The following is a 27,860-nucleotide window of genomic DNA, read 5'->3' as shown; positions in this document are numbered from 1 at the left end:
CTCCCTCGATCCGAATACCTAAAATGGGCAACTTACTATTGGGGAGGATTAAAGGTTTTGTCAGAAGGCTCCCGGTATTAATAGGGTCTCTGCCTGGGACAGGGGTGGAGAGAGACTCCGCCATCACCGAGACCATGGCTTTCCAAAGGCATTCAGGTAGCGCAGCCGCGGCGCTCGCTGATCCACATGGCGAGTTCTGTTCGCACCCCAGGGTGTCCGCAGGGCGCATCTCTGTTCGCACCCTAGGGTTTTCGCCTTGTTTTCGTGTCAGGCAATGCTTGGGGTTTGTACACTTCCTGGCCCGTCCACCACACCTTTATCCGGCGTTAACTGTCCGTGCTCAGTCTTCGGTGGAGTCAGTCACACACACTGACTCCCACCCTGCGTGATGCTTGCAGCCTGCGACCCCGGGCAGACGCGGAGCGCGGAGGGAAGAGGGGTGGGTGAAAGGGGAGAGAGAAGGGGTAAAAGAGATGTGATAGGTTGTGTGAAAGTTCCTTAAAACTCAGTGGACCCGTTCCCCCAGTATGCGTGTGTGTGTGACCCATCCTGGGACGTTGTCAGTTCAATGGTCGCTGGGATTAGACCAGTTTGTGACCGAGCTCTCTCCCCGGGTCCGCTGTGGAACCCAGCGTTATGTTCACAGCAAACTTCCGAGGCAACGGGACTCTGTGCACCATGTATAAAATGTGTCCTCTGCAATTCATGTAGAGAATTATTTATTCTCTGTGCCCGTGAATTATTTATTGATGTGTCTGTCTGTTTGTCCGCTTATTTATTTATTATTTTTATAGTATTTGCAGTTTATTTTCTTTTGGACATTGGTTCTTTGTCGATCTTTATTTATGAAGCTTTTATCAACACTATTGTGTTTCTTTGTATTTACTGTGAACGCCCGCAAGACAATGATCTCAGGATTGTACATGGTGGCCATTGTGTACTTTGAACCGGGCCATTGAACACCGCATGCCCGCCAACGCCAGAAGGTGCACAGCGGAAACCGAGCGGAGAAAGTTTCACTTTCCTTAAGTCCTGAAGAAGGGTCTCGGCCCGAAACGTCGACTGTTTATTCATTTCTATAAACGCTGCCTGACCTGCTGAGTTCCTCCAGCGTCTTATATGATCGACAGAGAAAACAGTTTGTCAGTTCTCCCCGTTTCCGTATCCACCCGTCACCCCTCTGATTCTCCCCACTTTTTGTGCCCTTTCCCATCACCCCCTCCAGCATCAAACTTGTGTCTCTTGCCCCTCACACGCGCTTCGCCCCCTGATCCCCTTCCCGACCTGGTACCGTTATCACTTCCCTTGTCTCCACATCTTACCTACCCGGCTCCGTCCATCTCCCCTCCTTCTCTTACCCTTGTCTGCTTCCACCTGCCTCTCTCTCCCAACTAGCCTCCCCACCACTCCGACCCTCATGGCCAGCATCTGCAGCCCCTTCTGTCCCCCTCCCCCAACCGCCCCATCTCAGTCCACCGTCCCTGCTGTTCATTCTCCCCCCTCTGTATATACTGGCCATCTCCCCTCTCCCTTCCCTGTCCTGGTACAAGGGCTCAAACCGAAAGGGTTGCCTCTCTCTCTTTCCCGCGGGTGCCGCTTCTCTGCAACGTTAGCATTCGTTTCGAGAGGACTAGAATATAAAAGCAAGGATGTAATGCCGAGACTTTGTAAGGCCCTGGTCAGACTGCATTTGGAGTATTGTGAGAGATCTTGGGCTCCTTATTTAAGAAAAGACGTGCTGGCGTTGGAGGGGGTCCGGAGGCGATTCGTGAGAATGATTGTAGGGAATGATGGGTTCAGGTTTAAAGAGTGTTTGATGGTTCTGGACCTGTACTCGCTGGAGTTTAGAAGAATGGGTGGGGGGGGGGGGGGTGATCTCATTGAACATTGAAAGGCCTAGATAGAGTGGATGTGGAGAGGATGTTCCCTGCAGTAGGCAGTCCAGAGGGCGCAGCAACAGAATAGAGGAACAACCACTTAGCACAGAGATAATTACCCAATTTCCCTCGGGATAAATAAAGTCTATCTATCTATCTATATATAAGGAGGAATTTCTTCAGCCAGACGGTGATGAACTTCTGGGATTCATCGCCACAGGCGCCTGTGGAGGTCAAATCACCGGGTATATTTAAAGTGGAGGTTGATAGATTCTTGATTAGTCAGGTGCAAAAGATTATTGGGAGAAGACAGAAGAATGGGGCTGAAAAGGATAATAAATTAGCTATTATGGAAAAGCGGAACAGACTCGATGGGCCGAATGGCCTACTTCTCCTCCTAAGTCTTATGGGCTTATGGAATTGCTGCATTGAACCAGATTCAGAAGAGAATTAGGTTTAACGTCACTGACTAAAATTACTATACATTATAAAATAAGTAAGTACTATACAAGAAAAGATTACTAACAAGGTGGTGTTCACAGAGGTTTATAAATCTGCCGGCGTTCCTGAAACGTTGAATGTGGGTCTTCAAGCTCCTGTAGCTTCTCCTCGGTGTTAGCAATGAGAAGGGGTCACGTCCTGGGTGGGGAGGGTGGCCATCTGCTTGAGGAAGGGGGATAATTCTGGTGAGAGGGACGGGGATGGCCGAGGATGGTGGGTAGGGGCGAATCCTTGTTTAGATGCGGGAGGGGAGGGGAGGGGAGGGGTGGGGAGAGTACAAGCTCGATGCGGGAGCTGGGGATATGATGGCAACAGAGAGGGAGACGCAGAGTTAAAGCAATCTGTGAGTTGTTAAATCCCCGTTGTTAAACTCTGGGTGGTATTTCTACTGGCAGCCGTATCTACGATCACCAAATATTACGTCTGTTTTATGTCATTTCAAACTCATAAACCAGGAGAACATTTAATCTCCTGCCGATTCGCGTAAAAACAAACACAGGAGAAGGAACTCCACGTCTGCAGAACTGCAGCGAAGGTTAGGCGCTTTGCATTCATTTCTTTTTCTTACGGGAATCTGTTAGTAATCAATTAATTTATGCATGACCTGGCCGCTGCTGGCAATAAACAGAATAAGTTTCATAAAGCAAGAAGAGTGAAATAACAAGGAACAGCTCAACTACAGAAACAACGGTAGTGTAGATCCAAACTACGGTCTGGAGTAAGGGCGTCGCTCCGCGGGACTCAGTCGCTGGGTGTTCAGTCGTGGGTGCTCGGTGTGTGGGTGCTCACACTGCGGGTGTTCGGTGTGTTTGTGGGTACTCACACTGTGGGTGTTCGGTGTGTTCGTGGGTGATCACACTGCGGGTGTTCGGTGTGTTTGTGGGTACTCACACTGTGGGTGTTCAGTGTGTTTGTGGGTGCTCACACTGTGGGTGTTCGGTGTGTTTGTGGGTGCTCACACTGCGGGTGCTAGCTATCGGGAAGCTGATAATGTTAGCGGCAGGAATCAGGCATTGTTTTTGCTCTAATCACATTCTGGTTTTCAGAAGTATGTGAGTCACTTGAGAATTGAATTAATGTTTTCCACATGAAGTAATAGCAGCTTTTAGCACCAAATTTATCTCATCCTAACATTGCGAGAGATGAGTGAGTTCAGGTTAACCCTTGCTTCCCTGACCCATTCCCTCACCCGCTGCGTGCAAGTAACATTCTGCTTCCAGACTTTACCTCCAGAAATATTGATGCTGCATCCAAAACTGTTTACCAGTAATCCTTAACCCACAGATTGAACCCCTCAAGGACCCTCTTTGTGCAGCTGACAGGGATTAATTTGTCTTAAATCAGTCATGTAGTTTCCTGGCAATATGTTCACAATGTGCATTTAGATCTGTATTTGTGCTCGCACTTCAGGGGTGCAGGGGCTGTGTGTGTGTGTCTAGGGACTCCAGGATTTAAACAGTATCTGTTAGATCTGTATAGGTGTTGCATTTCAGCGTTGCAGGGGCATGTGTGCCCGTATCTTTTGTCTAAATGTATATTTGTGTCTGTGTGCATGTCTGTATATGTGCTTGTTTCTGAGTGCGTGAGCATGTCTCTGTGTGTGTGTCTCGGTGTATCTGTCTGTGTGTGAGTGCGTCTCTGTGTGTATCTGTGTGTGTGTGCCTGTCTGTGTGTGTGTGTGTGCGTATCTGTGTGTCTGTCTGGCTGTGCACCTGTCTGTATGTGTGTGTCTGTATGCATGTGTGCCTGTCTGCATCTGTGTGTTTGTGTCTGTCTGTCTGTGTGTGTGTGTGTGGACATGTTTTTGTGTATGTGTGTGTGTCTGAGTGTGTGCGTCTCTACCTGTCTACATGTCTGTGTGTTTGTGTGTCTTTCTCCGTTTGTCCATTGTGTGTGTGTATGTATGTCTGTGTCTGTGTGTGTTTGTATGTGTTTCTGTGTCTGTGTCAGTGTGTGTGTCTGAGTGTGTGTGTACCTGTGTATGTGTGTTTGCCTGTCTGAGTGTGTGTGTGTATATGTGTGTTTGTGTGCCTGTGCCTGTGTGTGTCTGTCTGTGTGTCTATGTGCGCCTGTGTCTGTGTTTCTTAGTGTATGTGTCTGTCTGTGTGTGTGCGCCTGTGTGAGTGTGTGTCTGTGTGTGTGTTTCTGTGTCTGTCAATGCGTTTTTCTGTGTTTCTGTGTGCATCTGTCAGTCTCTGTGTGTCTTTGTGTGTGCCTGTGGCTGCGTGTTTGTCTGTGTGTCTGTCTATGTGTCTATGTGCACCTGTGTGTTTGTGCGTGTCTGTCTCTGTGTGTCTGAGTATGCGTGTATGTATGTCTGTGTGCCTGTGTGAGTGTATGAGTCTGTGTGTGTGTGCGCATGTGCATATGTGTCTGTGTGCATCTGTCGGTCTCTGTGTGTCTTTGTGTGTGTGTCAGTGCCTGTGTGTGTGGGGGGATATGTATTTCTATGTGTGTGTCTATTTTTTCTGTGTATGTCTGTCTCTGTGTGTGTATGTGTTTATGTGTGTTTGTCTGTGTTTCTCTGTGCATCTGTGTCTGTGTACATGTGTCTGTATGTGTTTCTGTGTGTGTGTCTGTATGTGTTTCTGTGTGTGTGTCTGTGTATGTGTGTCTGTGTGTGTCTGTGTTTATGTGTGTCTGTGTGTCTGTGTTTGTGTATGCATGCATGTGTCCGTCTTTCTGTGCGTGTGTCTCTGTCTGAGTGTGTGTGTGTGCCTGTGTGAGTGTGTGTGTGTATTTGAGTGGTGTCTATGTGTGTGTGTGTGTGTGTGTGTGTGCGCGCGCGCGCATCTGTCAGTCTTTGTGTGTGTCTGTGGCTGTGTGTGTGTGCCTGTGTGTTTGTGTATGCATGTGTCTGTGTATATGTGTCTTTATGTGTGTCTGTGTACCACTGTCTGTGTTTGTGTGTGCATCTGCCTGTGTGTGTGTGTTTGTATGAGTGTGTGTCTATGTGTGTGTGTGCCTGTCTCTGTATCTGTCAATATATTGTGTGCATGTGTGTATGTGTTTGTGTGTGTGTGTGTGTCTGTGTGCATCTGTTAGTCTGTGTGTCTTTGTGTGTGCCTGTGAGTGTGTGTGTGTCTGTGTGTTTGTGTTTCTGTGTGTCTGTATGTGCTTCTCTGTGTGTATGTGTGTCTCTGTGTCTGTGTGTGTCTGTGTGCATCTGTCAGTCTCTGTGAGTCTTTGTGTGTGTCTATCTGTCTGTGTATGTGTTTCTGTGTGTCTATTTGCGTGTGTGTATGGGTGTCTGTGGCTGTCTGTCTGTTTGTATGTGTGTCTGTCTGAATGTATGTGTGTCTCCCTGTGTGTCAGTGTGTGTGTCTGTGTGTACATGTATCTGTCTCTGCGTGTGTGTGTATCTGTTTCTATGTACATCTGTTTCTCTGTGTGTGTGTGTATGGTGTGTGTGTCTGCCTGTCAGTGTGCATGTCTGTGTATATGTGTGCATGTGTGTGTGTATGTCTGTGTGTCTGTGTGCATGTGTATGTGTGTGTGTATGTGCATCCGTGTGTGTCTGTCAGCCTCTGTGTGTGTTTCTGTATGTGTGTCTGTGATTGTGTGTAGGTGTGTCTGTGTGTATCTGTCTTTCTATGTGTGTATATCTGTCTCTCTGTCGGTGCGTGAAATGAATATTAGGGACTCTGGTATTCGTGTGTGTGTGCATGTTGGGGTGAATAAGTAAACATACATACATGTACAACTTGCATACGTGTGCTTGTGTATCGATTTGTGTTTACCTCTGCTTATGTCAACATGTACTGTATGTGCCCATGTGCCTATGCACGTATGTTGTCACACATCTCTATGTGCCCTGGTGTGCGTACGTATGTCCAGGCATGTTGTGTGTGCACAAGCCTATCTGGGTGGCAGCAGGACAGGGTGATCTCACTCTCCTGGTCCCCTGCTCACTCCTAAATGTCAGTCTTCTTGAACTTACGTTATTGTTTGTGGTGATATGACTCGGTGCTGTGCGGGAGTTGTATTGGTCCAGAGGAAGGTTGTTTTGTTCAGTGGTATACGTGCGAATGGCAATAAACGGAGTTATCCTGTTTGTCTTGTGTGCACAGGGCCATACTTCCGGTACCAGGAGCGGACCATGAGTGAGCAAAACAACTGTCACCACTGCAAGAAGTCCCTGCAGGGACAGAAGTTCATTGAGAAGGACAAGCTCCTCTGCTGTGTCAGCTGTTATGAGAAATTCATCGCCAACACCTGTGCCGAATGCAGGAAGCCTATTGGCTGCGGCTCCAAGGTGGGCGGACTCGGGCGGGGTAGGACGAATGGCATCACCTGACCCCCCCAACCCCCGCCCATTGGTTTATTATTGTCCCATGTACCGAGATACAGTGAAAAGCTTGTCTTGCACACTGTTCGTACAGATCAGACCATTACTGTGTCAAACAGTAACAGAATGCAGCATAAAGTGTTATGGTTACAGAGAAAGTGCAGAGCAGTGCAGGCAGGCAAGGTCATTTACGAGGTGAATAAACTGACCCTCCCTGTCAGCTGACCATCTGCATTGCACGATCATAACTACTGTGTTTGTGCTGTGTGCTACCGGTACTGTGCTTTGCACCTTGGCTACAAAGGACCGCTGTTTCATTTGGTGATAGTCATTGTTTGGTTGAATGCCAATTAGATTTGAGCTTGAACTTGAACCTTCAATTATCCCAATCACTGACCATCCTTTCCTTCCTCAGGATTTCTCTTCCCCTGGGAAATTCCCATAGAAGAGTCCTGAATCTGTCTCCCAGGTATCACCTTCCCAATCCCAATCGTAACAATTTGTTGTGGGACAGTTTCTGCTTCATTCAGCCTGCCCCTCCTGGCGTTGCCATCCTCCATCCACCATCTACCCTGCTCGCTTCTGGACGCATGCAACCCATTCACTGCAGCTTATTTCTCAGGTATCCATAGGCTGGGAATAGGAATTGGGTATGCAGTGCTTACAGGTGAGCGGGGAAGCACTGGTGAGTAGATTTTCAAGTTACAGGAAATGCAAGAAGCCTACAGTGACTGTATCTGACTCCACACACCTACAGTGACTGTATCTGACTCCACAACCTCCTCTGGCAAGGAAACCCATGTATCAACCACCCTGTAAAGCATTCATATCCCCTTTAAATCCCATTCCTCACACCTTAAGCCTAAGCTGTTTCCCCATGGAAAAGAATTCTATTTACCTACCCTGTCTAATAATATATACATTTATATACTTCTATCAGGGGGTCCTAATGATTTTGTGCGGGTGGCTCTGATGGTTTTGTGCGGGTGGCTCTGATGTTTTGTGTGGGTGGCTTGGATGTTTTAGATAGATAGATAGATACTTTATTGATCCCAAAGAAAATTAGTGTCAAAGTAGCATTACAAATGCAGATATACAAATATTAGAAGTAGGAAAGTACAAAAAAAATTAAGTTGCCTTAAAAAGAGATGTATAAGATTTACAAGTCAAAGATTACGAGATTAGAGTGATTGAGAAAGACGATATAAGATTTAAGGAGCAGAATTTTCAATCCATCTGCATAGAGATTAGGAATAGTAAAGGGAAAAAAGTCACTGGTGGGAGATGTCTATTGGCCACCGAATAATAACGTTACAGTGGCACAGGCAATAAACAGGAATATCTGAGGCATCTAAGAATAGAACAGCAGTTATCATGGAGGACTTTAACTTGCACATAGACTGGGTGAATCAGGTCGGTCAAGGCAGTCTTGAGGTGGACTTCATAGAATGCATCCTTGATGGCTTTCTTGAACAGCATGTTACTGAACCTACAAGGGAACGTGCTGTCTTAGATCTGATCCTGTGCAGTGAGACAGGTAAAATTAGTGATCTTGTAGTTAGGGATCCTCTTGGAAAGAGTGATCACAGTGTGATTGAGTTTACCATACAAATGGAGGATGCAGTAGTTCAAAGGAAAACTGGTGTATTCTCCCTAAACAATAGAGGCTTCAATGGGATGAGGAATTTGGCTGGTGTAGACTGGGAACACATGGTGGGGTGATTGAGGGACAATAGAATGCTTTCAATGAGATTTTTCCATGGTGCTCAACAAAAGTATATTCCAGTTAAAAGGCAGGACAGTAGGGGTGGGGAGAGCCAGCCTTGGGTAACTAAGGAAATAAAGGAAGGCATCAAACTAAAAGCTTGTGTGTATAAAGTCACCAAGAGTAGTGGGAAACTGGAAGATTGGGGAAAACTTTAAAAAGCAGCAAAGAACCACGAAGTGAGCAATAAAGAAAGGGAAGCTAGATTATGAAAATAAACTGGCACAAAATATATAAAGCAGAAAAGGGTGGCTAAAGTGAATGTAGGTCCCTTGGAGGATGAGAAGGGGGAATTGATATTGGGTAATGAGGAAATGGCGGAGGCTTTGAATGACTATTTTGTGTCGGTCTTCACGGTGGAGGACACATCTAACATGCTAAAGGGAGATGTTATGGATGCAATGGGAGGTGATAGAAATGGTGGAGGTTACAGCCGAGGCTTTAGTGATAATTTACCAAAATTCTCTGGACTTTTGGGCAGGTCCCAGCAGATTGGAGGATGGTGAATGTCACACCACTGTTCCAAAAAGGATGTAGGCAAAAAGTAGGTAACTACAGGCTGGTTAGTTTAACATCTGTAGTTGGGAAAATGCTTGAATCTATCATGAAAGAAGAAATAGCAAGGCATCTGGAAGGAAATGGATCCATCAGACAGACGCAGCATGGATTCAACAAATGTAGGTCCTGTTTGACAAACTTACTGGAGTTCTTTGAGCATATCACAAACACAGCGGATAGAGGGGAACAGATGGACATTATTTACTTAGATTTCCAGAAGGTGTTTGGTAAGGTGCTACATAAAAGACTTATCCATTAGATATGGGTACATAGAGGTGGGGCATGTATTAGCATGGCTATAGGATTGGTTAATAGCAAGCAGAGAGTTGGGATACATGACTGTTACTCTGGTTGGCAATCAGTGGTGAGCAGTGTGCCGCTGGGGTCAGTGCTGAGCCCACAACTGTCCACGATATACATTAACGATCTGGAAGAGGGGACCGAGTGTAGTGTATAGAAGTTCGCTGATGATACTAAACTGAGTGAAAAAGCAAATTGTGCAGAAGATACGGAGAGTCTGCAGAGAGATATAGATAGGTTAAGTGAGTGGGCAGGGGTCTTGGCAGATGGAGTGCAATGTTGGTAAATGCGAGGTCATCCACTTTTGAAGGAAAACCGGAAGAGCAGATTATTATTTAAATGGTAAAAAATTGCAGCACGCTGCTGTGCAGTGGGACTTGGGAGTGCTTGTGCATGAATAAGAAAAGGTTGGTTTGCAGGTACAGCGGGCTATCAAAAAAGCACATGGAATGTTGGCCTTCATTGCTAGAGGGATTGAATGGATGGCTCTGATATTTCAGAATCAGGTTTATTATCACCGCCATGTGTTGTGAAATTTGTTAACTTAGCAGCAGCAGTTCAATGCAATACATAATATAGAAGAAGAGAAAAATAAAATAATAATAAATCAATTGCAGTATATGTATAATGAATAGATTAAAAATTGTGCAAAGAACAGAAATAACATATTAAAAAATTGAGGTAGTGTTCAATGTCCATTTAGGAATTGGATGGCAGAGGAAAGAAGCTGTTCCTGAATCGCTGAGTGTGTGCCTTCAGGCTTCTGTACCCCCTACCTGATGGTGACAGTGAGAAAAGGGCATGCCCTGGGTGCTGGAGGTCCTTAATAATGGACGCTGTCTTTCTGAGTCACCGCTCCTTGAAGATGTCCTGGGTACTTTGTAGGCTAGTACCCAAGATGGAGCCGACTAGATTTACAACCTTCTGCAGCTTCTTTCGGTCTTGTGCAGTAGCCCCTCCATACAGACAGTGATGCAGCCTGTCAGAATGCTCTCCACGGTACATCTATAGAAGTTTTTGAGTGTATTTGTTGACATGCCAAATCTCTTCAAACTCCTAATGAAGTATAGTCACTGTCTTGCCTTTATAACAACATCAATCTGTTGGGATCAGGTTAGATCCTCAGAGATCTTGTGTTACATACCCCGTAACAGGTTTAAAGAGCCAGCAGAAATGGAACACAGCTGGAGTCTGGTCTTGCTGTTAACTAATTCTATTTTATTAGTAACTACGCAATATAGTAATATATAACCAGGTGAATCAAACAGGTTAGCAAAATTCATGCATATATAAGTGTGGAAATATATAAAAGCCAAGCTTCTTCAAGCTTAGGGGGTAAATGGATACAGTCTTACGATGATGGGTAAATGGAGTCAGTTCAGTTGGTGTTATTGAGTTGAGTAATGGTGGAGAGAGAGATGTTGCGGTTGTCCGAGTAAGCCGATACCGTCGATCCTTTGTTGTCCTCCGAAATCCTTAAAAGTCACCGAATGTGACCACAAAAAGGAGACTGTCTTCTGTAGTGAAGCTATCAACCCAGGCAAGAGTTGGACACACTGATAACTTCCCATCGGTCACCCCTTTTCCACACTGTGAGAGCCACTGATCGATTCTCCCGATCGATCCTCTGAAACCCACTCTTCTGTGGGCACACAAAGCTCATCAGTGTCCGAAGCCATGTGTCTGTCTAACAACCAGCTGGCCTTGTATTTATCAAAACATACCGAACACCAGCTGTCCTTCAAATAACGCCATCCTCGGTCACCACGGCGACTCACGAGCCACTCGTTTCTCTCTCGCTGTAAGAACTCACAAACAGGCAGCATCCTTGTATAAGTGTAAGTATGCTTTAGAGTTTGTATAAGCACCATCTCAAGGCAGGCTTTGTCCCTCTCTCTCTCTCTCTGTAACAGCTCAAACAGTCCAAAAGTCAGTCTCATTCTCCCGACGTTTCAAAGTGACAGTGCACAGAAAATATGAACCCTAGGGGTACATAACACTTGACAGCCAGGAACTTGAAACTGCTCACTCTCTCTATTTCTGATGCCTCTATGAGAATTGGTTTGTGTTCCTTCATCTTACCTTTCCTGAAGTCCACAATCAGCTCTTTCGTCTTACTGACGTTGAGTGCCAGGTTGTTGCTGCGGCACCATTCCACTAGTTGGCATATCTCACTCCTGTGTACCCTCTCGTCACCAGCTGAGATTCTACCAACAATGGCTGTATTATCAGCAAAATTATAGATGGTTTTAGCCACACGGTCATGTGTATACAGAGAGTAGAGCAGCGGGCTAAGCACACACCTGAGGTGCACCAGTGTTGATTGTCAGCGAGGAGGAGATGTTGTCACCAATCTGCACAGATTGTGGTCTTCCAGTTAGGAAGTCGTGGATCCAATTGCAGAGGGAGGTATAGAGGCCCAGGTTCTGTAACTTTTCAATCAGGATTGTGGGAATGATATTAAATGCTGAGCTGTAGTCGATGAACATCTTGACGTAGGTGTTTGTGTTGTCCAGGTGGTCTAAAGCTGTATGGAGAGCCATTGAGATTGTGTCTGCTGTTGAGCTATTGTGGTGATAGGCAACTTGCAGTGGGTCCAGGTCCTTACTGAGGCAGGAGTTCGGTCGAGTCATGACCAACCTCAAAGCATTTCATCACTTGATGTGAGTGCTACTGGGCGATAGTCATTAAGGCAGCCCACATTATTATTCTTAGGCACTGGTATAATTGTTGCCTTTTTGAAGCAAGTGGGAACTTCTGCCTGTAGTAGTGAGAGGTTGAGAATGTTCTTGAATACTCCCGGTAGTTGGCTGGCACAGGTTTTCAGAGCCTTACTAGGTACTCCATCAGGACCTTCCACCTTGCGAGGGTTCATTCTCTTTAAAGTCAGCCTAACATCGGCCTCTGAGATGGAGATCACAGGGTCATCAGGTGCAGCAGGGATTTTGTGTGGGTGGCTGTGATGTTTTGTGTGTGTGGATCTGAATTTTTGTGTGGGTGGCTGTGATGTTTTGTGTGTGTGGATCTGAATTTTTGTATGGGTGGCTGTGATGTATGGGTGGATCTGAATTTTTGTACAGGTGGCCTTGATGACGATCCAGTAAATGGAATCAAACTGGTATCACACACAAAATGCTGGAGCAACTCATTAACTTTCACCTCTCACCTTCTAGCTTGTACATCCTCCCCTCTCCCATCTTATTATTCTGGTTTGTGCCCCTTTCCTTTCCAGTCCTGATGAAGCATTCCAAACGTGGACTGTTTATACCCCTTTATAGATGTTGCCTGACATGCAGAGTTCCTGCAGCATTTTGTGTTTGTTGCTCTGGGTTTCCAGAATCTCCAGAACTTTTGTGTTTGTAGCAACACACACAAAATGCTGGTGGACACAGCAGGCTGGACAGCGTCCACAGGAAGAAGCACAGTCGACATTTCGGGCCGAGACCCTTCGTCAGGAATGTTTGTAAATTGGCACAGTGTCCCCCGGAGCTGCGAATCTCCAAGAAGGTCAGATTATCGAAGATTTGTGTGTTTTAATAGAGACTGGGAAAATCTTGCTGACTGGTTTATCTGATCACGCCACAGAGGGATCACACTCACAACAGCAGATCGAAGTTGTGTTATAAAACTCACGGTGCCCACCCTCGGCCTCTGTCTCCCCCTGCTGGAGAGACACAGGACTGCAGCGCCAAAAACACCTGGTTTGTAGAAAACAGACACAAAATGCTGGAGGAACTCAGCAGGTCAGGCAGCATCTATGGAAAAGAGTACAGTCGACGTTTCGGGCCGAAACCCTCCAGCGGGACAAGGACATTCACCAAAATCAGAATTAAGTTTAACATCACAGGCATAGGCCGTGAAATTTGTTGTTTGTGGCAGCAGTACATTACAGTGCATAGTAATAACATTATAAATTTCATTATATATATGTATATACATATCAAAGTAAGTAAGCAGTGGAAAAGAGAACAAAATATAGTGACGTAGCGTAGATGGCTGGAGGGGAAGAAGCCGTTTCTGGAGCATTGAGTGTGGGTCTCCTTGATGGTAGCAATGAGAAGAGGGTTTGTCCTGGGCGATGGGGGCTCTCAGTGACAGATATTTAAATGATGCGGTTGGAGTTCAGCGCCTCGCCTCCTGTGGGCCTTCGTCAACAGTGGAAACGCTGGAACCGGAGGCTGAGTGGAGGCAGATGGTCAGACCGAGGACTGCTTAGGTCCCGACCAGGGTGTGGCTGAGGGGAACGACTGTCTGATTTCCGAATTTACTGAGGATGGGATCGTGAGTAAGGCGTTTACAGAGTGTCTCGAAGGGCCACAGTTTCCCATTCTTACGTTGGACCACTACCCGGCCCGGGGGTCAGTGCCCGAACCCGGAGACGCGGATAGGCGGAAGCGCCACCGCTTCACCGTTGTCTCTGCCCCGCTCTGCAGGAACTTCATCATGAGAACAAATACTGGCACGAAGACTGCTTCCGCTGTTACCACTGCAGCCGTTCCCTAGTCAACGATTCGTTCAGCATCAAGAACGGGAGGATCACCTGCGCCAAGTGTCTGCCCCGGACCGACGCGTCCACCTGCCAGAGCTGCAAGCGGGCCATCAAACCAGGTGAGTGCGCATCCCTCCGCCGGCGACTCCAGCTAACAATCGGTTAACTCCTAGTTAACTCGCTGGTTACCAATTAACCAGTAGGCTGTATCCCCCTCCCCCGCCCCTGATGGGTTGCGGTTCACCTGCTGTCCCTGAACTGCGGAAATGATTACGGATTCTGTCAGGTCTCCGCCCGTCGATATCGGGACCCATAACCACCCATCGCCCGTCTGCACCGGGCTCCGGTCCCCCTCTACGGTTTCAAAGCCTCGGAGGTGTTGCCCTTTTCGCCCGTAGGCCAGGGCAGATCCACGGTGCAGCCATTCACCCATCGAGTCCCACCTTGCTCCCTCCCAGGAACGGCGTCAGAGCCGCTACCCCTCACCCAGACAGCTCCGTCCCGACCGGTCACCTCACCTCGGGTGGCGTTCCCAGGCTCTCCTTGTGACCGGGCGGGCTTCCCCGTGGGTTCCGATTCGCAGCATCCACGTCCCGCAGTCGGGTTAGAGTCGGTGAGCTGGGCTCTGAGGTCGGCCGCCGTGTTTGCGGATTTTTACCGAGATGAGGAGACGGGAAAGGGCAGAACGTCCCCTCCCCGAGCCCCTGCGGAACCGGACTGATCTGGTGATCTTCCTACAGGGACGAAGAGCTTTGAGTACGGCGGCTCCCATTGGCACGAACGCTGCTTCACTTGTCAGCGGTGCCTGAAGGAGATCGGTACCGGCAGCTTCGTGCCGAGGGGCGACCAGATTTTCTGCGTCTCCTGCAACGAGAAGAAGTTCTCCAAACACTGCACCCACTGCAGGAAGGTGAGGGTGAGGGTGGAGGCGCCGGCCGGCGGGGCGGGGGAGCTGGTGGGGAGAAGATCGGCTAGTGACCCCCAGGACCAGAAGAGTGTCCTTTGGTCTGACCGCTGGACCCGTCCGTGATCCCTGAAGTGATGGGTGACTCCGGTAACCAGTCCACACTGCGCGTTCCCCAGTGCCGGCCAGTTGCCTCGGCTGATGGTAAATCCCTAAACCCACAAGATATAGGAGCAGTAGGACATTCGATCATGGCTGATTTATTCTTCTGCCTCCACTCTGTAAACTTTGACGCCCTGATTAATTAACATCTTATCAACCTGTGTTTTAAATATACTCAATTAACAAAGGTTTCCACAGAGTTATCATCTTCCCGCTAAAGAAATTCCTCTTACTCTCTGTTCTAAATGGATGCTCCTCTTTTCTGAGGTTATGCCCTCTGGTCCTAGGCTCCCCCGCTTTAGGAAACGTCTCCATATCCACTCCAGGCCTTTCAACATTTAATAGGATTCAATGCTAGAGAAGGGAGGGGGGGGAGGGAGGATGAGGAGGGTGGGAGAAAAGCGATGGTTGGGGGAGAGTTGATGGAGGGGGTAAGGGTGTGGTTGAGGTGGATGGGGAGGTTTGAGGTTAAAGGTTTTGGGGGGAATGGGACAGTGAGGGTCGGTTCCCCTTCCCCTCTGCCTGACTCTGCCTCTCCCCCGGTCCTTTCAGCCCATCACCAGTGGAGGGGTGAGCTACCGTGACGAGCCATGGCACACCGAGTGCTTCGTCTGCAAGACGTGTCGGAAACAGCTGAGTGGAACCCAGTTCACTGCCCACGAGAACTTCCTGTACTGCGTCGACTGTTACAGCCAATTCATCGCCAAGAAATGTGGCACCTGCCACAAACCGGTCACTGGTAGGTCCGGCCCGTCCGCTTCGTGACTCCAGCTCGGCCCGACAGTTTTCATAACAACATAAGAAATAGGAGCAGGAGTAGGCCATCCGGCCCATCGAGCCTGCCCCACCATTCAATAAGATCATGGCTGATCTGTCCGTAAACTCAGCTCCATCTACCTGCCTTTTCCCCGTAACCCTTAATTCCCTTATTATGTAAAAACGTATCTAACTGTTTCTTAAATATATTTAGTGAGGAAGCCTCAACTGCTTCCCTGGGCAGAGAATTCCACAGATTCACCACTCTTTGGGAAAAACAGTTTCTCCTCATCTTCGTCCTAAATCTTCTCCCCTGAATCTTGAGGCAATGTCCCCTAGTTCTCGTCTCACCTACCAATGGAAACAACTTTCCTACTTCTCTTATCTATCCCTTTCAAAATTTTGTATGTTTCTATAAGATCCCCTCTCATTCTTCTGAACTCTGGAGAGTATAGTCCCAGGCGACTCAATCTCCCCTTCATATCTGGACTCAACCTGGTGAATCTCCTCTGCACTGCCTCCAAAGCCAGAATATCCTTCCTCAAGTATGGCGACCAGAACTGCACGCAGTGAGATGTGTGATGTGAGATCACATGTGAGATGTGGCAGTCTTGGGGGAACGCCCCTCTCCCATATTTTCACATCTGCCAGAAGTGCTTACGGCTGGGCGATCTGGAAGACCGTGTAAGGAATCTGGAGCAGCACCTGGATGACCTTCGACTCATAAGGGAGAATGAGGCAATCATAGATGAGAGCTTCAGGGAGGTAGTCACACCTAGGCTATCAAAAGCAGGTCGTTGGGTGACAGTCAGATGGGGGAAAGTGAAGGTGACTAGACAGGTAGTGCAGAGCACACCTGCAGCCATTCCCCTGAATAATAAGTTTACCGTCCTGGATACTGTTGGCAGGGACGACCGACCAGGTGTGAGCCACGGTGGCAGGGCCTCCGGCACTGAGTCTGAGCCGGTGGTGCAGAAGGGAGGGATGGAGAACAGGAGAGCTGACATCATTGGAGACTCTATAGTCAGGGGAGCAGATAGGAGATTTTGTGGATGTGAGAAGGACACCCGCATGGTTTGTTGCCTCCCAGGTGCCAGGGTCCGGGATGTCTCTGACTGGGTGCACGACATCCTGGTACAAGAGGGAAAGCAACCAGAAGTCATGATGCATGTTGGGACCAACGACATAGGCAGGAAGAGGGATGAGGTCCTGAAGTGCGAGTTTTGGGAACTAGGCAGAAGGCTGAAGAGCAGGACCTCAAGGGTGGCGTTCTCAGGATTGCTGCCAGTGCTACGTGACAGTGATAGTAAGAATTGGAGGAGATGGCAATTGAATGTGTGGCTGAGGAGTTGGTGCAGGGAGCAGGGTTTTAGATTTTTGGATCGTTGGGATCTCTTCTGGGGAAGGTGGGACCTGTACAGATTGGATGGGTTGCACCTGAACTCGAGGGGGAGCAATATCTTTGCAGGTAGGTTTGCTAGCATGGTTCGGGAGGGTTAAAGCTAATTTGCAAGGGGGATGAGACCCAGAGCGATAGAGCAGTGAAAGAAGTGCACGGAGTAAAGCCAGATCTAACATACAGAGAAACATAGAAACATAGAAAATAGGTGCAAGAGTAGGCCATTCGGCCCTTCGAGCCTGCACCGCCATTTATTATGATCATGGCTGATCATCCAACTCAGAACCCCACCCCAGCCTCCCTCCATACCCCCTGACCCCCGTAGCCACAAGGGCCATATCTAACTCCCTCTTAAATATAGCCAATGCATTGGCCTCAACTGTTTCCTGTGGCAGAGAATTCCACAGATTCACCACTCTCTGTGTGAAGAAGTTTTTCCTAATCTCGGTCCTAAAAGGCTTCCCCTCTATCCTCAAACTGTGACCCCTCGTTCTGGACTTCCCCAACATCGGGAACAATCTTCCTGCATCTAGCCTGTCCAATCCCTTTAGGATCTTATACGTTTCAATCAGATCCCCCATCAATCTTCTAAATTCCAACGAGTACAAGCCCAGTTCATCCAGTCTTTCTTCATATGAAAGTCCTGCCATCCCAGGAATCAATCTGGTGAACCTTCTTTGTACTCCCTCTATGGCAAAGATGTCTTTCCTCAGATTAGGGGACCAAAACTGCACACAATACTCCAGGTGTGGTCTCACCAAGGCCTTGTACAACTGCAGTAGTACCTCCCTGCTCCTGTACTCGAATCCTCTCGCTATAAATGCCAGCATACCATTCGCCTTTTTCACCGCCTGCTGTACCTGCATGCCCACTTTCAATGACTGGTGTATAATGACACCCAGGTCTCGTTGCACCTCCCCTTTTCCTAATCGGCCACCATTCAGATAATAATCTGTTTTCCTATTTTTGCCACCAAAGTGGATAACTTCACATTTATCCACATTAAATTGCATCTGCCATGAATTTGCCCACTCACCCAACCTATCCAAGTCACCCTGCATCCTCCTCACTGCTAACACTGCCACCCAGCTTCGTGTCATCCGCAAATTTGGAGATGCTGCATTTAATTCCCTCATCCAAGTCATTAATATATATTGTAAACAACTGGGGTCCCAGCACTGAGCCTTGCGGTACCCCACTAGTCACCGCCTGCCATTCTGAAAAGGTCCCGTTTATTCCCACTCTTTGCTTCCTGTCTGCTAACCAATTCTCCACCCACACCAATACCTTACCCCCAATACCGTGTGCTTTAAGTTTGCACACTAATCTCCTGTGTGGGACCTTGTCAAAAGCCTTTTGAAAATCCAAATATACCACATCCACTGGTTCTCCCCTATCCACTCTACTAGTTACATCCTCAAAAAATTCTATGAGATTCGTCAGACATGATTTTCCTTTCACAAATCCATGCTGACTTTGTCCGATCATTTCACCGCTTTCCAAATGTGCTGTTATCACATCCTTGATAACTGACTCCAGCAGTTTCCCCACCACCGACGTTAGAGAGGCTTTGAGGAAAGAGAAGCAGAATAAACGGTGTAAAGACAGTAAGGTAGAAGGGCTAATGTGTGTGTACCTCAATGCAAGAAGCATCAGGAACAAAGGTGATGAACTGGGAGCTTGGATACATACATGGAATTATAATGTAGTGGCCATTACAGAGACTTGGCTGGCACCAGGGCAGGAATGGATTCTCAATATTCCTGGATTTCACTGCTTTAAAAGGGATGGGGGGGGGTGGTAAGGGGAGGAGGGGTAGCATTACTGGTCAGGGATACTATTACAGCTACAGAAAGGGTGGGTAATGTAGCAGGATCCTCTTTTGAGTCAATATGGCTGGAAGTCAGGAACAGGAAGGGAGCAGTTACTCTACTGGGGGTATTCTACAGGCCCCCTGGTAGCAGCAGAGATACAGAGGAGCAGATTGGGAGGCAGATTTTGGAAAGGTGCAAAAATAACAGGGTTGTTATCATGGGTGACTTTTACTTCCCTAATATTGATTGGCACCTGATTAGTTCCAAGAGTTTAGATGGGGCAGAGTTTAAGTGTGTCCAGGACAGATTCCTGTCACAGTATGTGGACGGGCCGACTAGGGAGAATGCCATACTAGACCTAGTACTAGGTAACGAACCGGGTCAGGTCACAGATCTCTCAGTGGGTGAGCATCTGGGGGACAGTGACCAATGCTTCCTGGCCTTTAGAATTATCATGGAAAAGCATAGAATCAGAGGACAGGAAAATTTTTAATTGAGGAAGGGTAAATTATGAGGCTATAAGGCTAGAACTTGTGGGTGTGAATTGGGATGTTTTTGCAGGGAAATGTACGATGGACATGTGGTCAATGTTTAGAGATCTTGCAGGATGTTAGGGATAAATTTGTCCCAGTGAGGAAGATAAAGAATGGTAGGGTGAAGGAACCATGGGTGACAAGTGAGGTGGAAAATCTAGTCAGGTGGAAGAAGGCAGCATACATAAGGTTTAGGAAGCAAGGATCAGATGGGTCTATTGAGGAATATAGGGAAGCAAGAAAGGAGCTTAAGAAGGGGCTGAGAAGAGCAAGAAGGGGGCATGAAAAGGCCTTGGCAAGCAGGGTAAAGGAAAACCCCAAGGCATTCTTCAGTTATGTGAAGAACAAAAGGATGACAGGAGTGAAGGTAGGACTGATTAGAGATAAAGGTGGGAAGATGTGCCTGGAGGCTGTGGAAGTGAGCGAGGTCCTCAATGAATACTTCGGTATTCCCCAATGAGAGGGAACTTGATGACAGTGAGGACAATATGAGTGAGGCTGATGTTCTGGAGCATGTTGATATTAAGGGAGAGGAGGTGTTGGAGTTGTTAAAATACATTAGGATGGGTAAGTCCCCAGGGCCTGACGGAATATTCCCCAGGCTGCTCCACGAGGCAAGGGAAGAGATTGCTGAGCCTCTGGCTAGGATCTTTATGTCCTTGTTGTCCACGGGAATGGTACCGGAGGATTGGAGGGAGGCGAATGTTGTCCCATTGTTCAAAAAAGGTAATAGGGATAGTCCAGGTAATTATAGACAGGTGAGCCTTATGTCTGTGGTGGGAAAGCTGTTGGAAAAGATTCTTAGAGATAGGATCTCTGGGCATTTAGAGAATCATGGTCTGATCAGAGACAGTCAGCATGGCTTTGTGAAGGGCAGATCGTGTCTAACAAGCCTGATAGAGTTCTTTGAGGAGGTGACCAGGCATATAGATGAGGGTAGTGCAGTGGATGTGATCTACATGGATTTTAGTAAGGCATTTGACAAGGTTCCACATGGTAGGCTTATTCAGAAAGTCAGAAGGCATGGGATCCAGGGAAGTTTGGCCAGGTGGATTCAGAATTGGCTTGCCTGCAGAAGGCAGAGGGTCATGGTGGAGGGAGTACATTCAGATTGGAGGGTTGTGACAAGTGGTGTCCCACAAGGATCTGTTCTGGGACCCCTACTTTTTGTGGTTTTTATTAACGACCTGGATGTGGGGGTAGAAGGGTGGGTTGGCAAGTTTGCAGACGACACAAAGGTTGGTGGTGTTGTAGATAGTGTAGAGGATTGTTGAAGATTGCAGAGAGACATTGATAGGATGTGGAAGTGGGCTGAGAAGTGGCAGATGGAGTTCAACCCGGAAAGGTGTGAGGTGGTACACTTTGGAAGGACAAACTCCAAGGCAGAGTACAAAGTAAATGGCAGGATACTTGGTAGTGTGGAGGAGCAGAGAGATCTGGGGGTACATGTCCATAGATCCCTGAAAGTTGTCTCACAGGTAGATAGGGTAGTTAAGAAAGCTTATGGGGTGTTAGCTTTCATAAGTCAAGGGACAGAGTTTAAGAGTCGCAATGTAATGATGCAGCTCTATAAAACTGGTTAGGCCACACTTGGAGTACTGTGTCCAGTTCTGGTTGCTTCACTACAGGAAAGATGTGGAAGCATTGGAAAGGATACAGAGGAGATTTACCAGGATGCTACCTGGTTTAGAGAGTATGGATTATGATCAGAGATTAAGGGAGCTAGGGCTTTACTCTTTGGAGAGAAGGAGGATGAGAGGAGACATGATAGAGGTGTACAAGACATTAAGAGGAATAGATAGAGTGGATAGCCAGTGCCTCTTCCCCAGGGCACCACTGCTCAATACAAGAGGACATGGCTTTAAGGTAAGGGGTGGGAAGTTCAAGGGGGATATTAGAGGAAGTTTTTTTTACTCAGAGAGTGGTTGGTGCATGGAATGCACTGCCTGAGTCAGTGGTGGAGGCAGATACACTAGTGAAGTTTAAGAGACTAGTAGACAGGTATATGGAGGAATTTAAGGTGGGGGGTTATATGGGAGGCAGGGTTTGAGGGTCGGCACAACATTGTGGGCCAAAGGGCCTGTAATGTGCTGTACTGTTCTATGTTCTACTCCAGGTGTGGCCTCACCAGTACCCTGTATAGTTGCAGCATGACCTCCCTGCTCTTGAATTCAATCCCTCTAGCAATGGAGACCAACATTCGGTTTGCCGCCTTAATAACCTGTTGTACCTGCAAGCCAACATTTTTGCGATTCATGAACAGGCACTCCCAAGTCCTTCTGCACAACAGCATGCTGCAATCCTTCACCATTTGAATAATAATCTGCTCTTCTATTATTCCTTCCAAAGTGGATGATCTCGCATTTACCAGCGTTGTATTCCATTTGCCAGACCTTGGCCACTCATTTAACCTATCTATATCCCTCTGCAGACTCTCTACATCCTCTGTACAATTTGCTTTTCCACTCAGTCTAGTGTCATCAGCAAATTTTGCCAAGCTACACCCAGTCCCCTCTTCCAAATCATCAATGTAAATGGTAAACAGCTGCGGGCCCAGCACTGACCCCTGCAACACCCTGCTGCAGGGGTCGGTGCTGGGCCCGCAGCTGTTTACCACTGACTAACAACCAGACAAACACTCATTTATACCAACACTCTGCCTTCTATTGGTTAACCAATCCACTATCCATACCAATACACTTCCTCCGACTCCATGCATCCGTATCTTATTTATAAGTCTCTTGTGCGGCACCTTTTTGAACACCTTCTGGAAATCCAAGTATACGACATCCACCTGTTCCCCTCTATCCACTGCACTCATTATGTCCTCAAAAAACTCCAGTAAGTTTGTCAAACAGGACCTGCCCTTTCTGAATTGATTAAGGAGCTTAAGATAAGACTATAAGACATAAGAACATAAAAAAAATGAGCAGGAGTAGGCCATCTGGCCCTTTCTGAATCCATGCTGTGTCTGTCTAACGGAACCACTCCTTTCTAAATGTTTTGCTATTTCTTCCTTAATGACAGCTTCAAGCATTTTCCCGATTACAGATGTTAAGCTAACTGGCCTATAGTTGCCCGCCTTTTGCCTACATCCTTTTTTAAAAAGTGGCGTGACATTTGCAGTCTTCCAATCTGCTGGGGGCTGCCCAGAGTCTAGAGAGTTCTGGTAAATGATTACCAACGCGTCCACTATAACCTCCTCCTTCCTTTCATCATCTTGGAGAATCACAGAGTCCGTGCCATGGTTTCTGGTCCCTGACACCATGACCAGCCCCATTCCTGGTCCTGTCCGTGAAATTTCCTCTCCTCAATATCTCACTCCATATGATACAGGACCAGAAACATGAGAAAATCTGCAGATGCTGGAAATCCAAGCCACACACACAAAATAGTCGAGGAACTCGGCGGGCCAGGCAGCATCTATGGAAAAGTGTAAACAGTCACCATTTTGGGCTGAGACCCTTCCTCAGGACCAGTGTATGGGAACAGAATTAGGCCATTTGACTCTTTGAGTCCGTTCTGGATGATCCATTTCCCTCTCAGCCCCAATCTCCTGCCTTCTCCCCGTATCATTTCATGCCCTGACTAATCAAGAATTTATCAACCTCTACCTTAAATATCCCTAATGACTTGGCCTCCACAGCTGTCCGTGGCAACAAACTCCATAGATTCACCACTCTCTGGCTAAAGAACTTCCTCCGAATCTCTGTACTAAAAAGACACTCCTCTATTCTGAGGCTGTATCCTCTGATCATAGACTCCTCCACCGCAGGAAACATTCTCTTGCCATCCACTCTGTCAAGACCTTCAACTTTCAATAGGTTTCAATGAGGTCACCCCTCATTTTTCTGAATTCCAATGAGTAGAGGCCTAGGGTCAGCAAATGCTTTTCATATGACAAACCTTTCAATCCTGGAATCATTTTTGAGAACCTCATTTGAACCCTCTCCAATGTCAGCATCTCCTTTCTTAGATAAGGGGCCCAAAACTGCTCACAATTCCTTGTCTTCAACAGCTTTGAAATCAGTTTACATGTACTGAGGTACAATCGTAAATTAATCAATTACAACAGAATGCAGAATAAAATGTTACAGCTACAGAGAAAGTGAAGTGCAGGCAGACAATAATGAGATAGATCGCGGTCAGGTGCAGCATTACCTCACAGGAGTTGGGAATGATAGACAGTCTTTTACTTCAGTGGTGGGCATATTTTTGGAGAAGATTCCCAGAGACAAGATTGATGAGCATTTTGCATACCACAGTCCAGACAAGACACTGGACTGAGTAGAGGGAGAGAGAATTTAAAAGAAATGAACAGGGTAGTCCATACTTTTTGTGTTCCACAGTTCCTGAGGAGACATTACATTGTGCATAATTAGGCACTTGGTAAGGTCCTTTGAAAAGGAGTTATGTTTAAGTGGAGCGGCCATTGTGAGAGTGGACCACTGTTGGAGTGGGGAGTTGAGGCTTTGGCTTACTGAAGCTTAGGAGAGGAGAGGCGAAGGCTATAGGTAGATTTATTTTCATTATTTATTCTTTATTTCTTATTGCACAATTTGTACAGTGTAGCTGTTTGCATGCGACAGCGGCCCCACCCCAGGCAACGGCTTCGACAAGCCAGCTGAACCAGGTGAGGGTAGCCGACGGGTCTCAAACCCTTGGTGTGATAGGGAGTTGTCTATCCCAGCATGTGAAGACAGACTCCGGCAGATTGAGCGGACGAGACATATGGAAGGTCCAACGGTCAAGAAGGCGGTCTCTGCAAGCGTCGTGGAATGTGTAGAGCAGGACAAGACACAGAAGGCGTCCTGGTCATCCACTGCGCCTAGTCCCATCTCCAGCCGTCTAGACTCTGTCTTGCCACTGGATTCAGATGGGAATTGGGAAGAGAGAGTGAGGCTGACTCTCCCTCACTTAAATCCAAATCACGCGCTAGTCTTGACATCATCATAATGGTGTCGAGGTCCTCATCAACGTCAACGATGGACGAACAACCAACCAACAGTGTACTAAGACTTGGAATTATGATATTGTAGACCCAATTATGATATTGGGTCTGGCAGATGGAGTACAATGTTGGTAAATGCGAGGTCATCCACTTTAGAAGGAAAAATGGAAGAGAAGATTATTATTTAAATGGTAAAAAATTGCAGCACGCTGCTGTGCAGAGCAACTTGGAAGTGCTTGTGCATGAATAACAAAGGGTTGGTTTACAGTGCAGCAGGCGATCAAGAAAGCAAGTGCAATGTTGGACTTCATTGCTAGAGAGATTGAATTTAAGAGTAGGAAGATTATACTGCAACTGTACAGGGAACTTGAGAAAGGATATACTGTACTGGCTTTGGAGGTGGTTCACTAGGTTGAATCCAGAGATGAGGGGGTTAGACTATGAGAAGAGATTGAGTCGTGTCGGACTGTACTCGCTGGAATTCAGAAGAATGAGAAGATATCTTATAAAGACATATAAAATTATGAAAGGGATAGATAAGGTACACGCAGGGAAGTTGTTTCCACTGGTAGGTGAGTCTAGAACTAGGGGATGTAGCCTCAAGATTCGGGGGAGTAGATTTAGGATGGAGATGAGGAGGAACTGCTTTTCCCAGAGAGTGGTGAATCTGTGGAATCTGTCCATTGAAGCAGTGGAGGCTACCTCAGTAAATATATTTAAGACAAGGTTGGATAGATTTTTGTATAGTTATTTTTGTATTATGTGGAAAAGGCAGGTAGGTGGAGATGAGGATGCTCTTATTAAATGGCAGAACAGGCTTGGTGACCAGATGATCTACTCCTGCTCCTATTTATGTTATGTTCCCACAGTAGCCTGGGGTATATTTCATCCTGTTCTGGCAACTTATCTAACTTAATACCTTTCAACAGCTGCAGTACATCCTCTTTCTTAATGTCTATACACTCAAGTGTTTCAGTTCACTATAAATCATCCCCACAATTCCCTACAAGATGTCTTTACTTGTGCCCAACCGCCCCATACTCTGCCTCCTCACTTCTGTTCCCACCACCCTTCAATCTAGTTAAAACCCACCCCAATAGCATTCTTGTATACCAACTGCCCCTATCACTCCACTTCCCTTCCCTCTGCCAACGTTCTATGTTCAATCACCTCACAATGCCAGGAACCCATCTGCCAACACTCTACCGCTGTTCTCCTAATCTATAATCTCGCTGTGGCTTTAAGACAACTTCCTGTGCTGCCCACAGTGATGGATTGAGTGCTGGATAGTCACAGGGTGAAAGGCCCTTCGGTCCACTCGGTCTATACTGCCCCAACACCTGGGTTAGTGCTCTAACACTAAATGTGTATCTTTTGTCAGGGTTTGGCGGAGCTGAGATCATAACCTCTGAAGGTCACCAGTGGCACAAGGAGTGCTTCAAGTGTAAGAGGTGTTACAGCAGCCTGGTCAACCAGCGGTTTGTCACTCATAACAGGGAGGTCTACTGTACTGAGTGCGGCAAAAACCTGTAAGGGTGGAGATGGCATGCAGAAACATCAACGAATGCCGTCTATATTAGTCCAGTTATAAGCAAAAGTTAGCTAACCAGATGCATCAATGGTGACAAAATAGCATCTACCGGGAATGATTTCCAATATTAGATGCACTTTGTGTTTTCTGTAGTGCTAAGTATTATCCACAGGTAGAAACAGCAATCAGAAATTTGACAGAATGTCATGGAAAGTTCTAAATGCTTGCAATATTTAATCATACATCTTTCTAGATGACCTAATGACATTAAATGCTGGAATTATAAACAGTGAAATACCATTTACTCAACATGTTACTGTAGTGTTTAACTGCACACATTATCTTAAGTTTCTCCAACGTCTTGGCTTGAGTGAAGTGTGGTGCATCAAGATGCAAACTGAATTGGTATAATGTATGTTAGCAGAAAATATTCGGCTTGTGTGATAGCTGCGCTGTAATATCACCACACACCAATTATAGCACAGAAATTTGAGATTTGAATACTTAAACACACCAATATTCAGCTTTTGCCTTTATTCACTTATTCAGTCACTTGGTAATTTTTAAACTAACTACTGACATTACAGTTGAGTGCCTTTGAAATAACACCTGTCATGTAAAAGTGCATGTTAATTATATATACTGTGTGTGACCTGTTGGCATGCAAGATCACAGTCCAATGTACTAGATTACTTGGAGCATAAAATATTACCTTTTAATAAAGTCTCAGATCTGTATGTGGCCACTTGGTGTTTGCAATTGCAGTTATTTTCACAACACACATTAGTGGGCAGTTTCTTCCAAAAAGCACCTAAAACCTGTTCCCCAGTCTGTGGCTGGGAACCAGTTGCTTTAACAACTGCCACGACAGCACTGTGAAAGCTCTTACCATGATAAGTCATTGTGGTCCACAACATTACCTAAGTGGTTGATGGATGTCCCTTGGAAAGACAGCTGAACATGATTGCCAGAGTGAGGAGCAGAGTTATAGTCAGATTCGACTGTGACCTCGATTGGATCTACAACTGGTACAATAGATTGGCCTAATGGCCTCTGTGATTCAGTGGAAGTTTTGGTTTGTGCAACCATGAAGCTAGATGTGTGCCAGCGGTAAGTCTGTGTGATCCACGCCCCTCCATCTCCCACCCAGCTCTTTCCCCATTAACACACATCAAAGTTGCTGGTGAACACAGCAGGCCAGGCAGCATCTCTAGGAAGAGGTACAGTCGATGTTTCAGGCTGAGACCCTTCATCAGGACTAACTGAAGGAAGAGCTAGTAAGAGATTTGAAAGTGGAAGGGGAGGGGGAGATCTGAAATGATAGGAGAAGACAGGAGGGGGAGGGATGGAGCCAAGAGCTGGACAGGTGATTGGCAAAAGGGCTATGAGAGGATCATGAGACAGGAGGCCCAGGGAGAAAGAAAGGGTGGGGGGGGGAACCCAGAGGATGGGCAAGGAGTATAGTGAGAGGGACAGAGGGAGAAAAAGTATACACACACACACACACATATATAAAACAGATGAGGTAAGAGGAGGAGGTGGGGCATTAGCAGACTTAGAGATCATTTTGCTGAATACCTACGCTCTGTCCTCCAGAGAAAGCAGGATCTCCCAGCGGCCACACATTTTAATTCCACATTCCATTCCCATTCTGACATGTCTATCCACGGCCTCCTCTACTGTAAAGATGAAGCCACACTCAGGTTGGAGGAACAACACTTTATAATCCATCTGGGTAACCTCCAACCTGATGGCATGAACATTGACTTCTCAAACTTCCACTAATGCCCCACCTCCCCTTCGTACCCCATCCGTTATTTCTTTATATGTACACATTCTTTTTCTCTCTCTGTCCCTCTGTCTATACCCCTTGCCCATCCTCTGGGTTTTCCCCCCCTCCCCCTTTTCCTTCTTCCTAGGCCTCCTGTCCCATGATCCTCTCATATCGCCTTTGCCAATCACCTGTCCAGCTTTTGGCTCCATCCCTCTCCCTCCTGTCTTCTATCATTTTGGATCTCCCCTCCCCCTTTCA

At 46.9% G+C, this 27,860-nt stretch overlaps 1 protein-coding gene across 4 annotated transcripts; it reads left to right on the top strand.

The window, feature by feature from the left end:
• On the top strand, nt 1-26,565 carry fhl1a (four and a half LIM domains 1a). Of its 4 annotated transcripts, XM_063061191.1 has the most exons (7): nt 2,126-2,373; nt 2,834-2,913; nt 6,449-6,633; nt 13,723-13,897; nt 14,519-14,688; nt 15,397-15,583; nt 25,679-26,565. In XM_063061191.1, exons 3-7 carry the CDS (start codon nt 6,478-6,480, stop codon nt 25,828-25,830), a joined length of 840 nt encoding a protein of 279 aa, XP_062917261.1. In that variant the 5' UTR covers nt 2,126-2,373; nt 2,834-2,913; nt 6,449-6,477; the 3' UTR covers nt 25,831-26,565. The 4 variants fall into 4 exon arrangements, with proteins under 4 accessions (XP_062917259.1, XP_062917262.1, XP_062917261.1 ...); XM_063061189.1 differs by lacking the exons at nt 2,126-2,373; nt 2,834-2,913 and adding an exon at nt 1-156; XM_063061192.1 differs by lacking the exon at nt 2,834-2,913 and having other exon boundaries at nt 2,125-2,373.
• Nucleotides 26,566-27,860: the final 1,295 nt, after the last annotated feature.

Source organism: Mobula hypostoma, chromosome 10 (genome assembly GCF_963921235.1).
Source record: "Mobula hypostoma chromosome 10, sMobHyp1.1, whole genome shotgun sequence".
NCBI classification, from domain to species: Eukaryota; Metazoa; Chordata; class Chondrichthyes; order Myliobatiformes; family Myliobatidae; genus Mobula; species Mobula hypostoma.
This window is presented reverse-complemented; position numbering and strand designations above follow the sequence as displayed.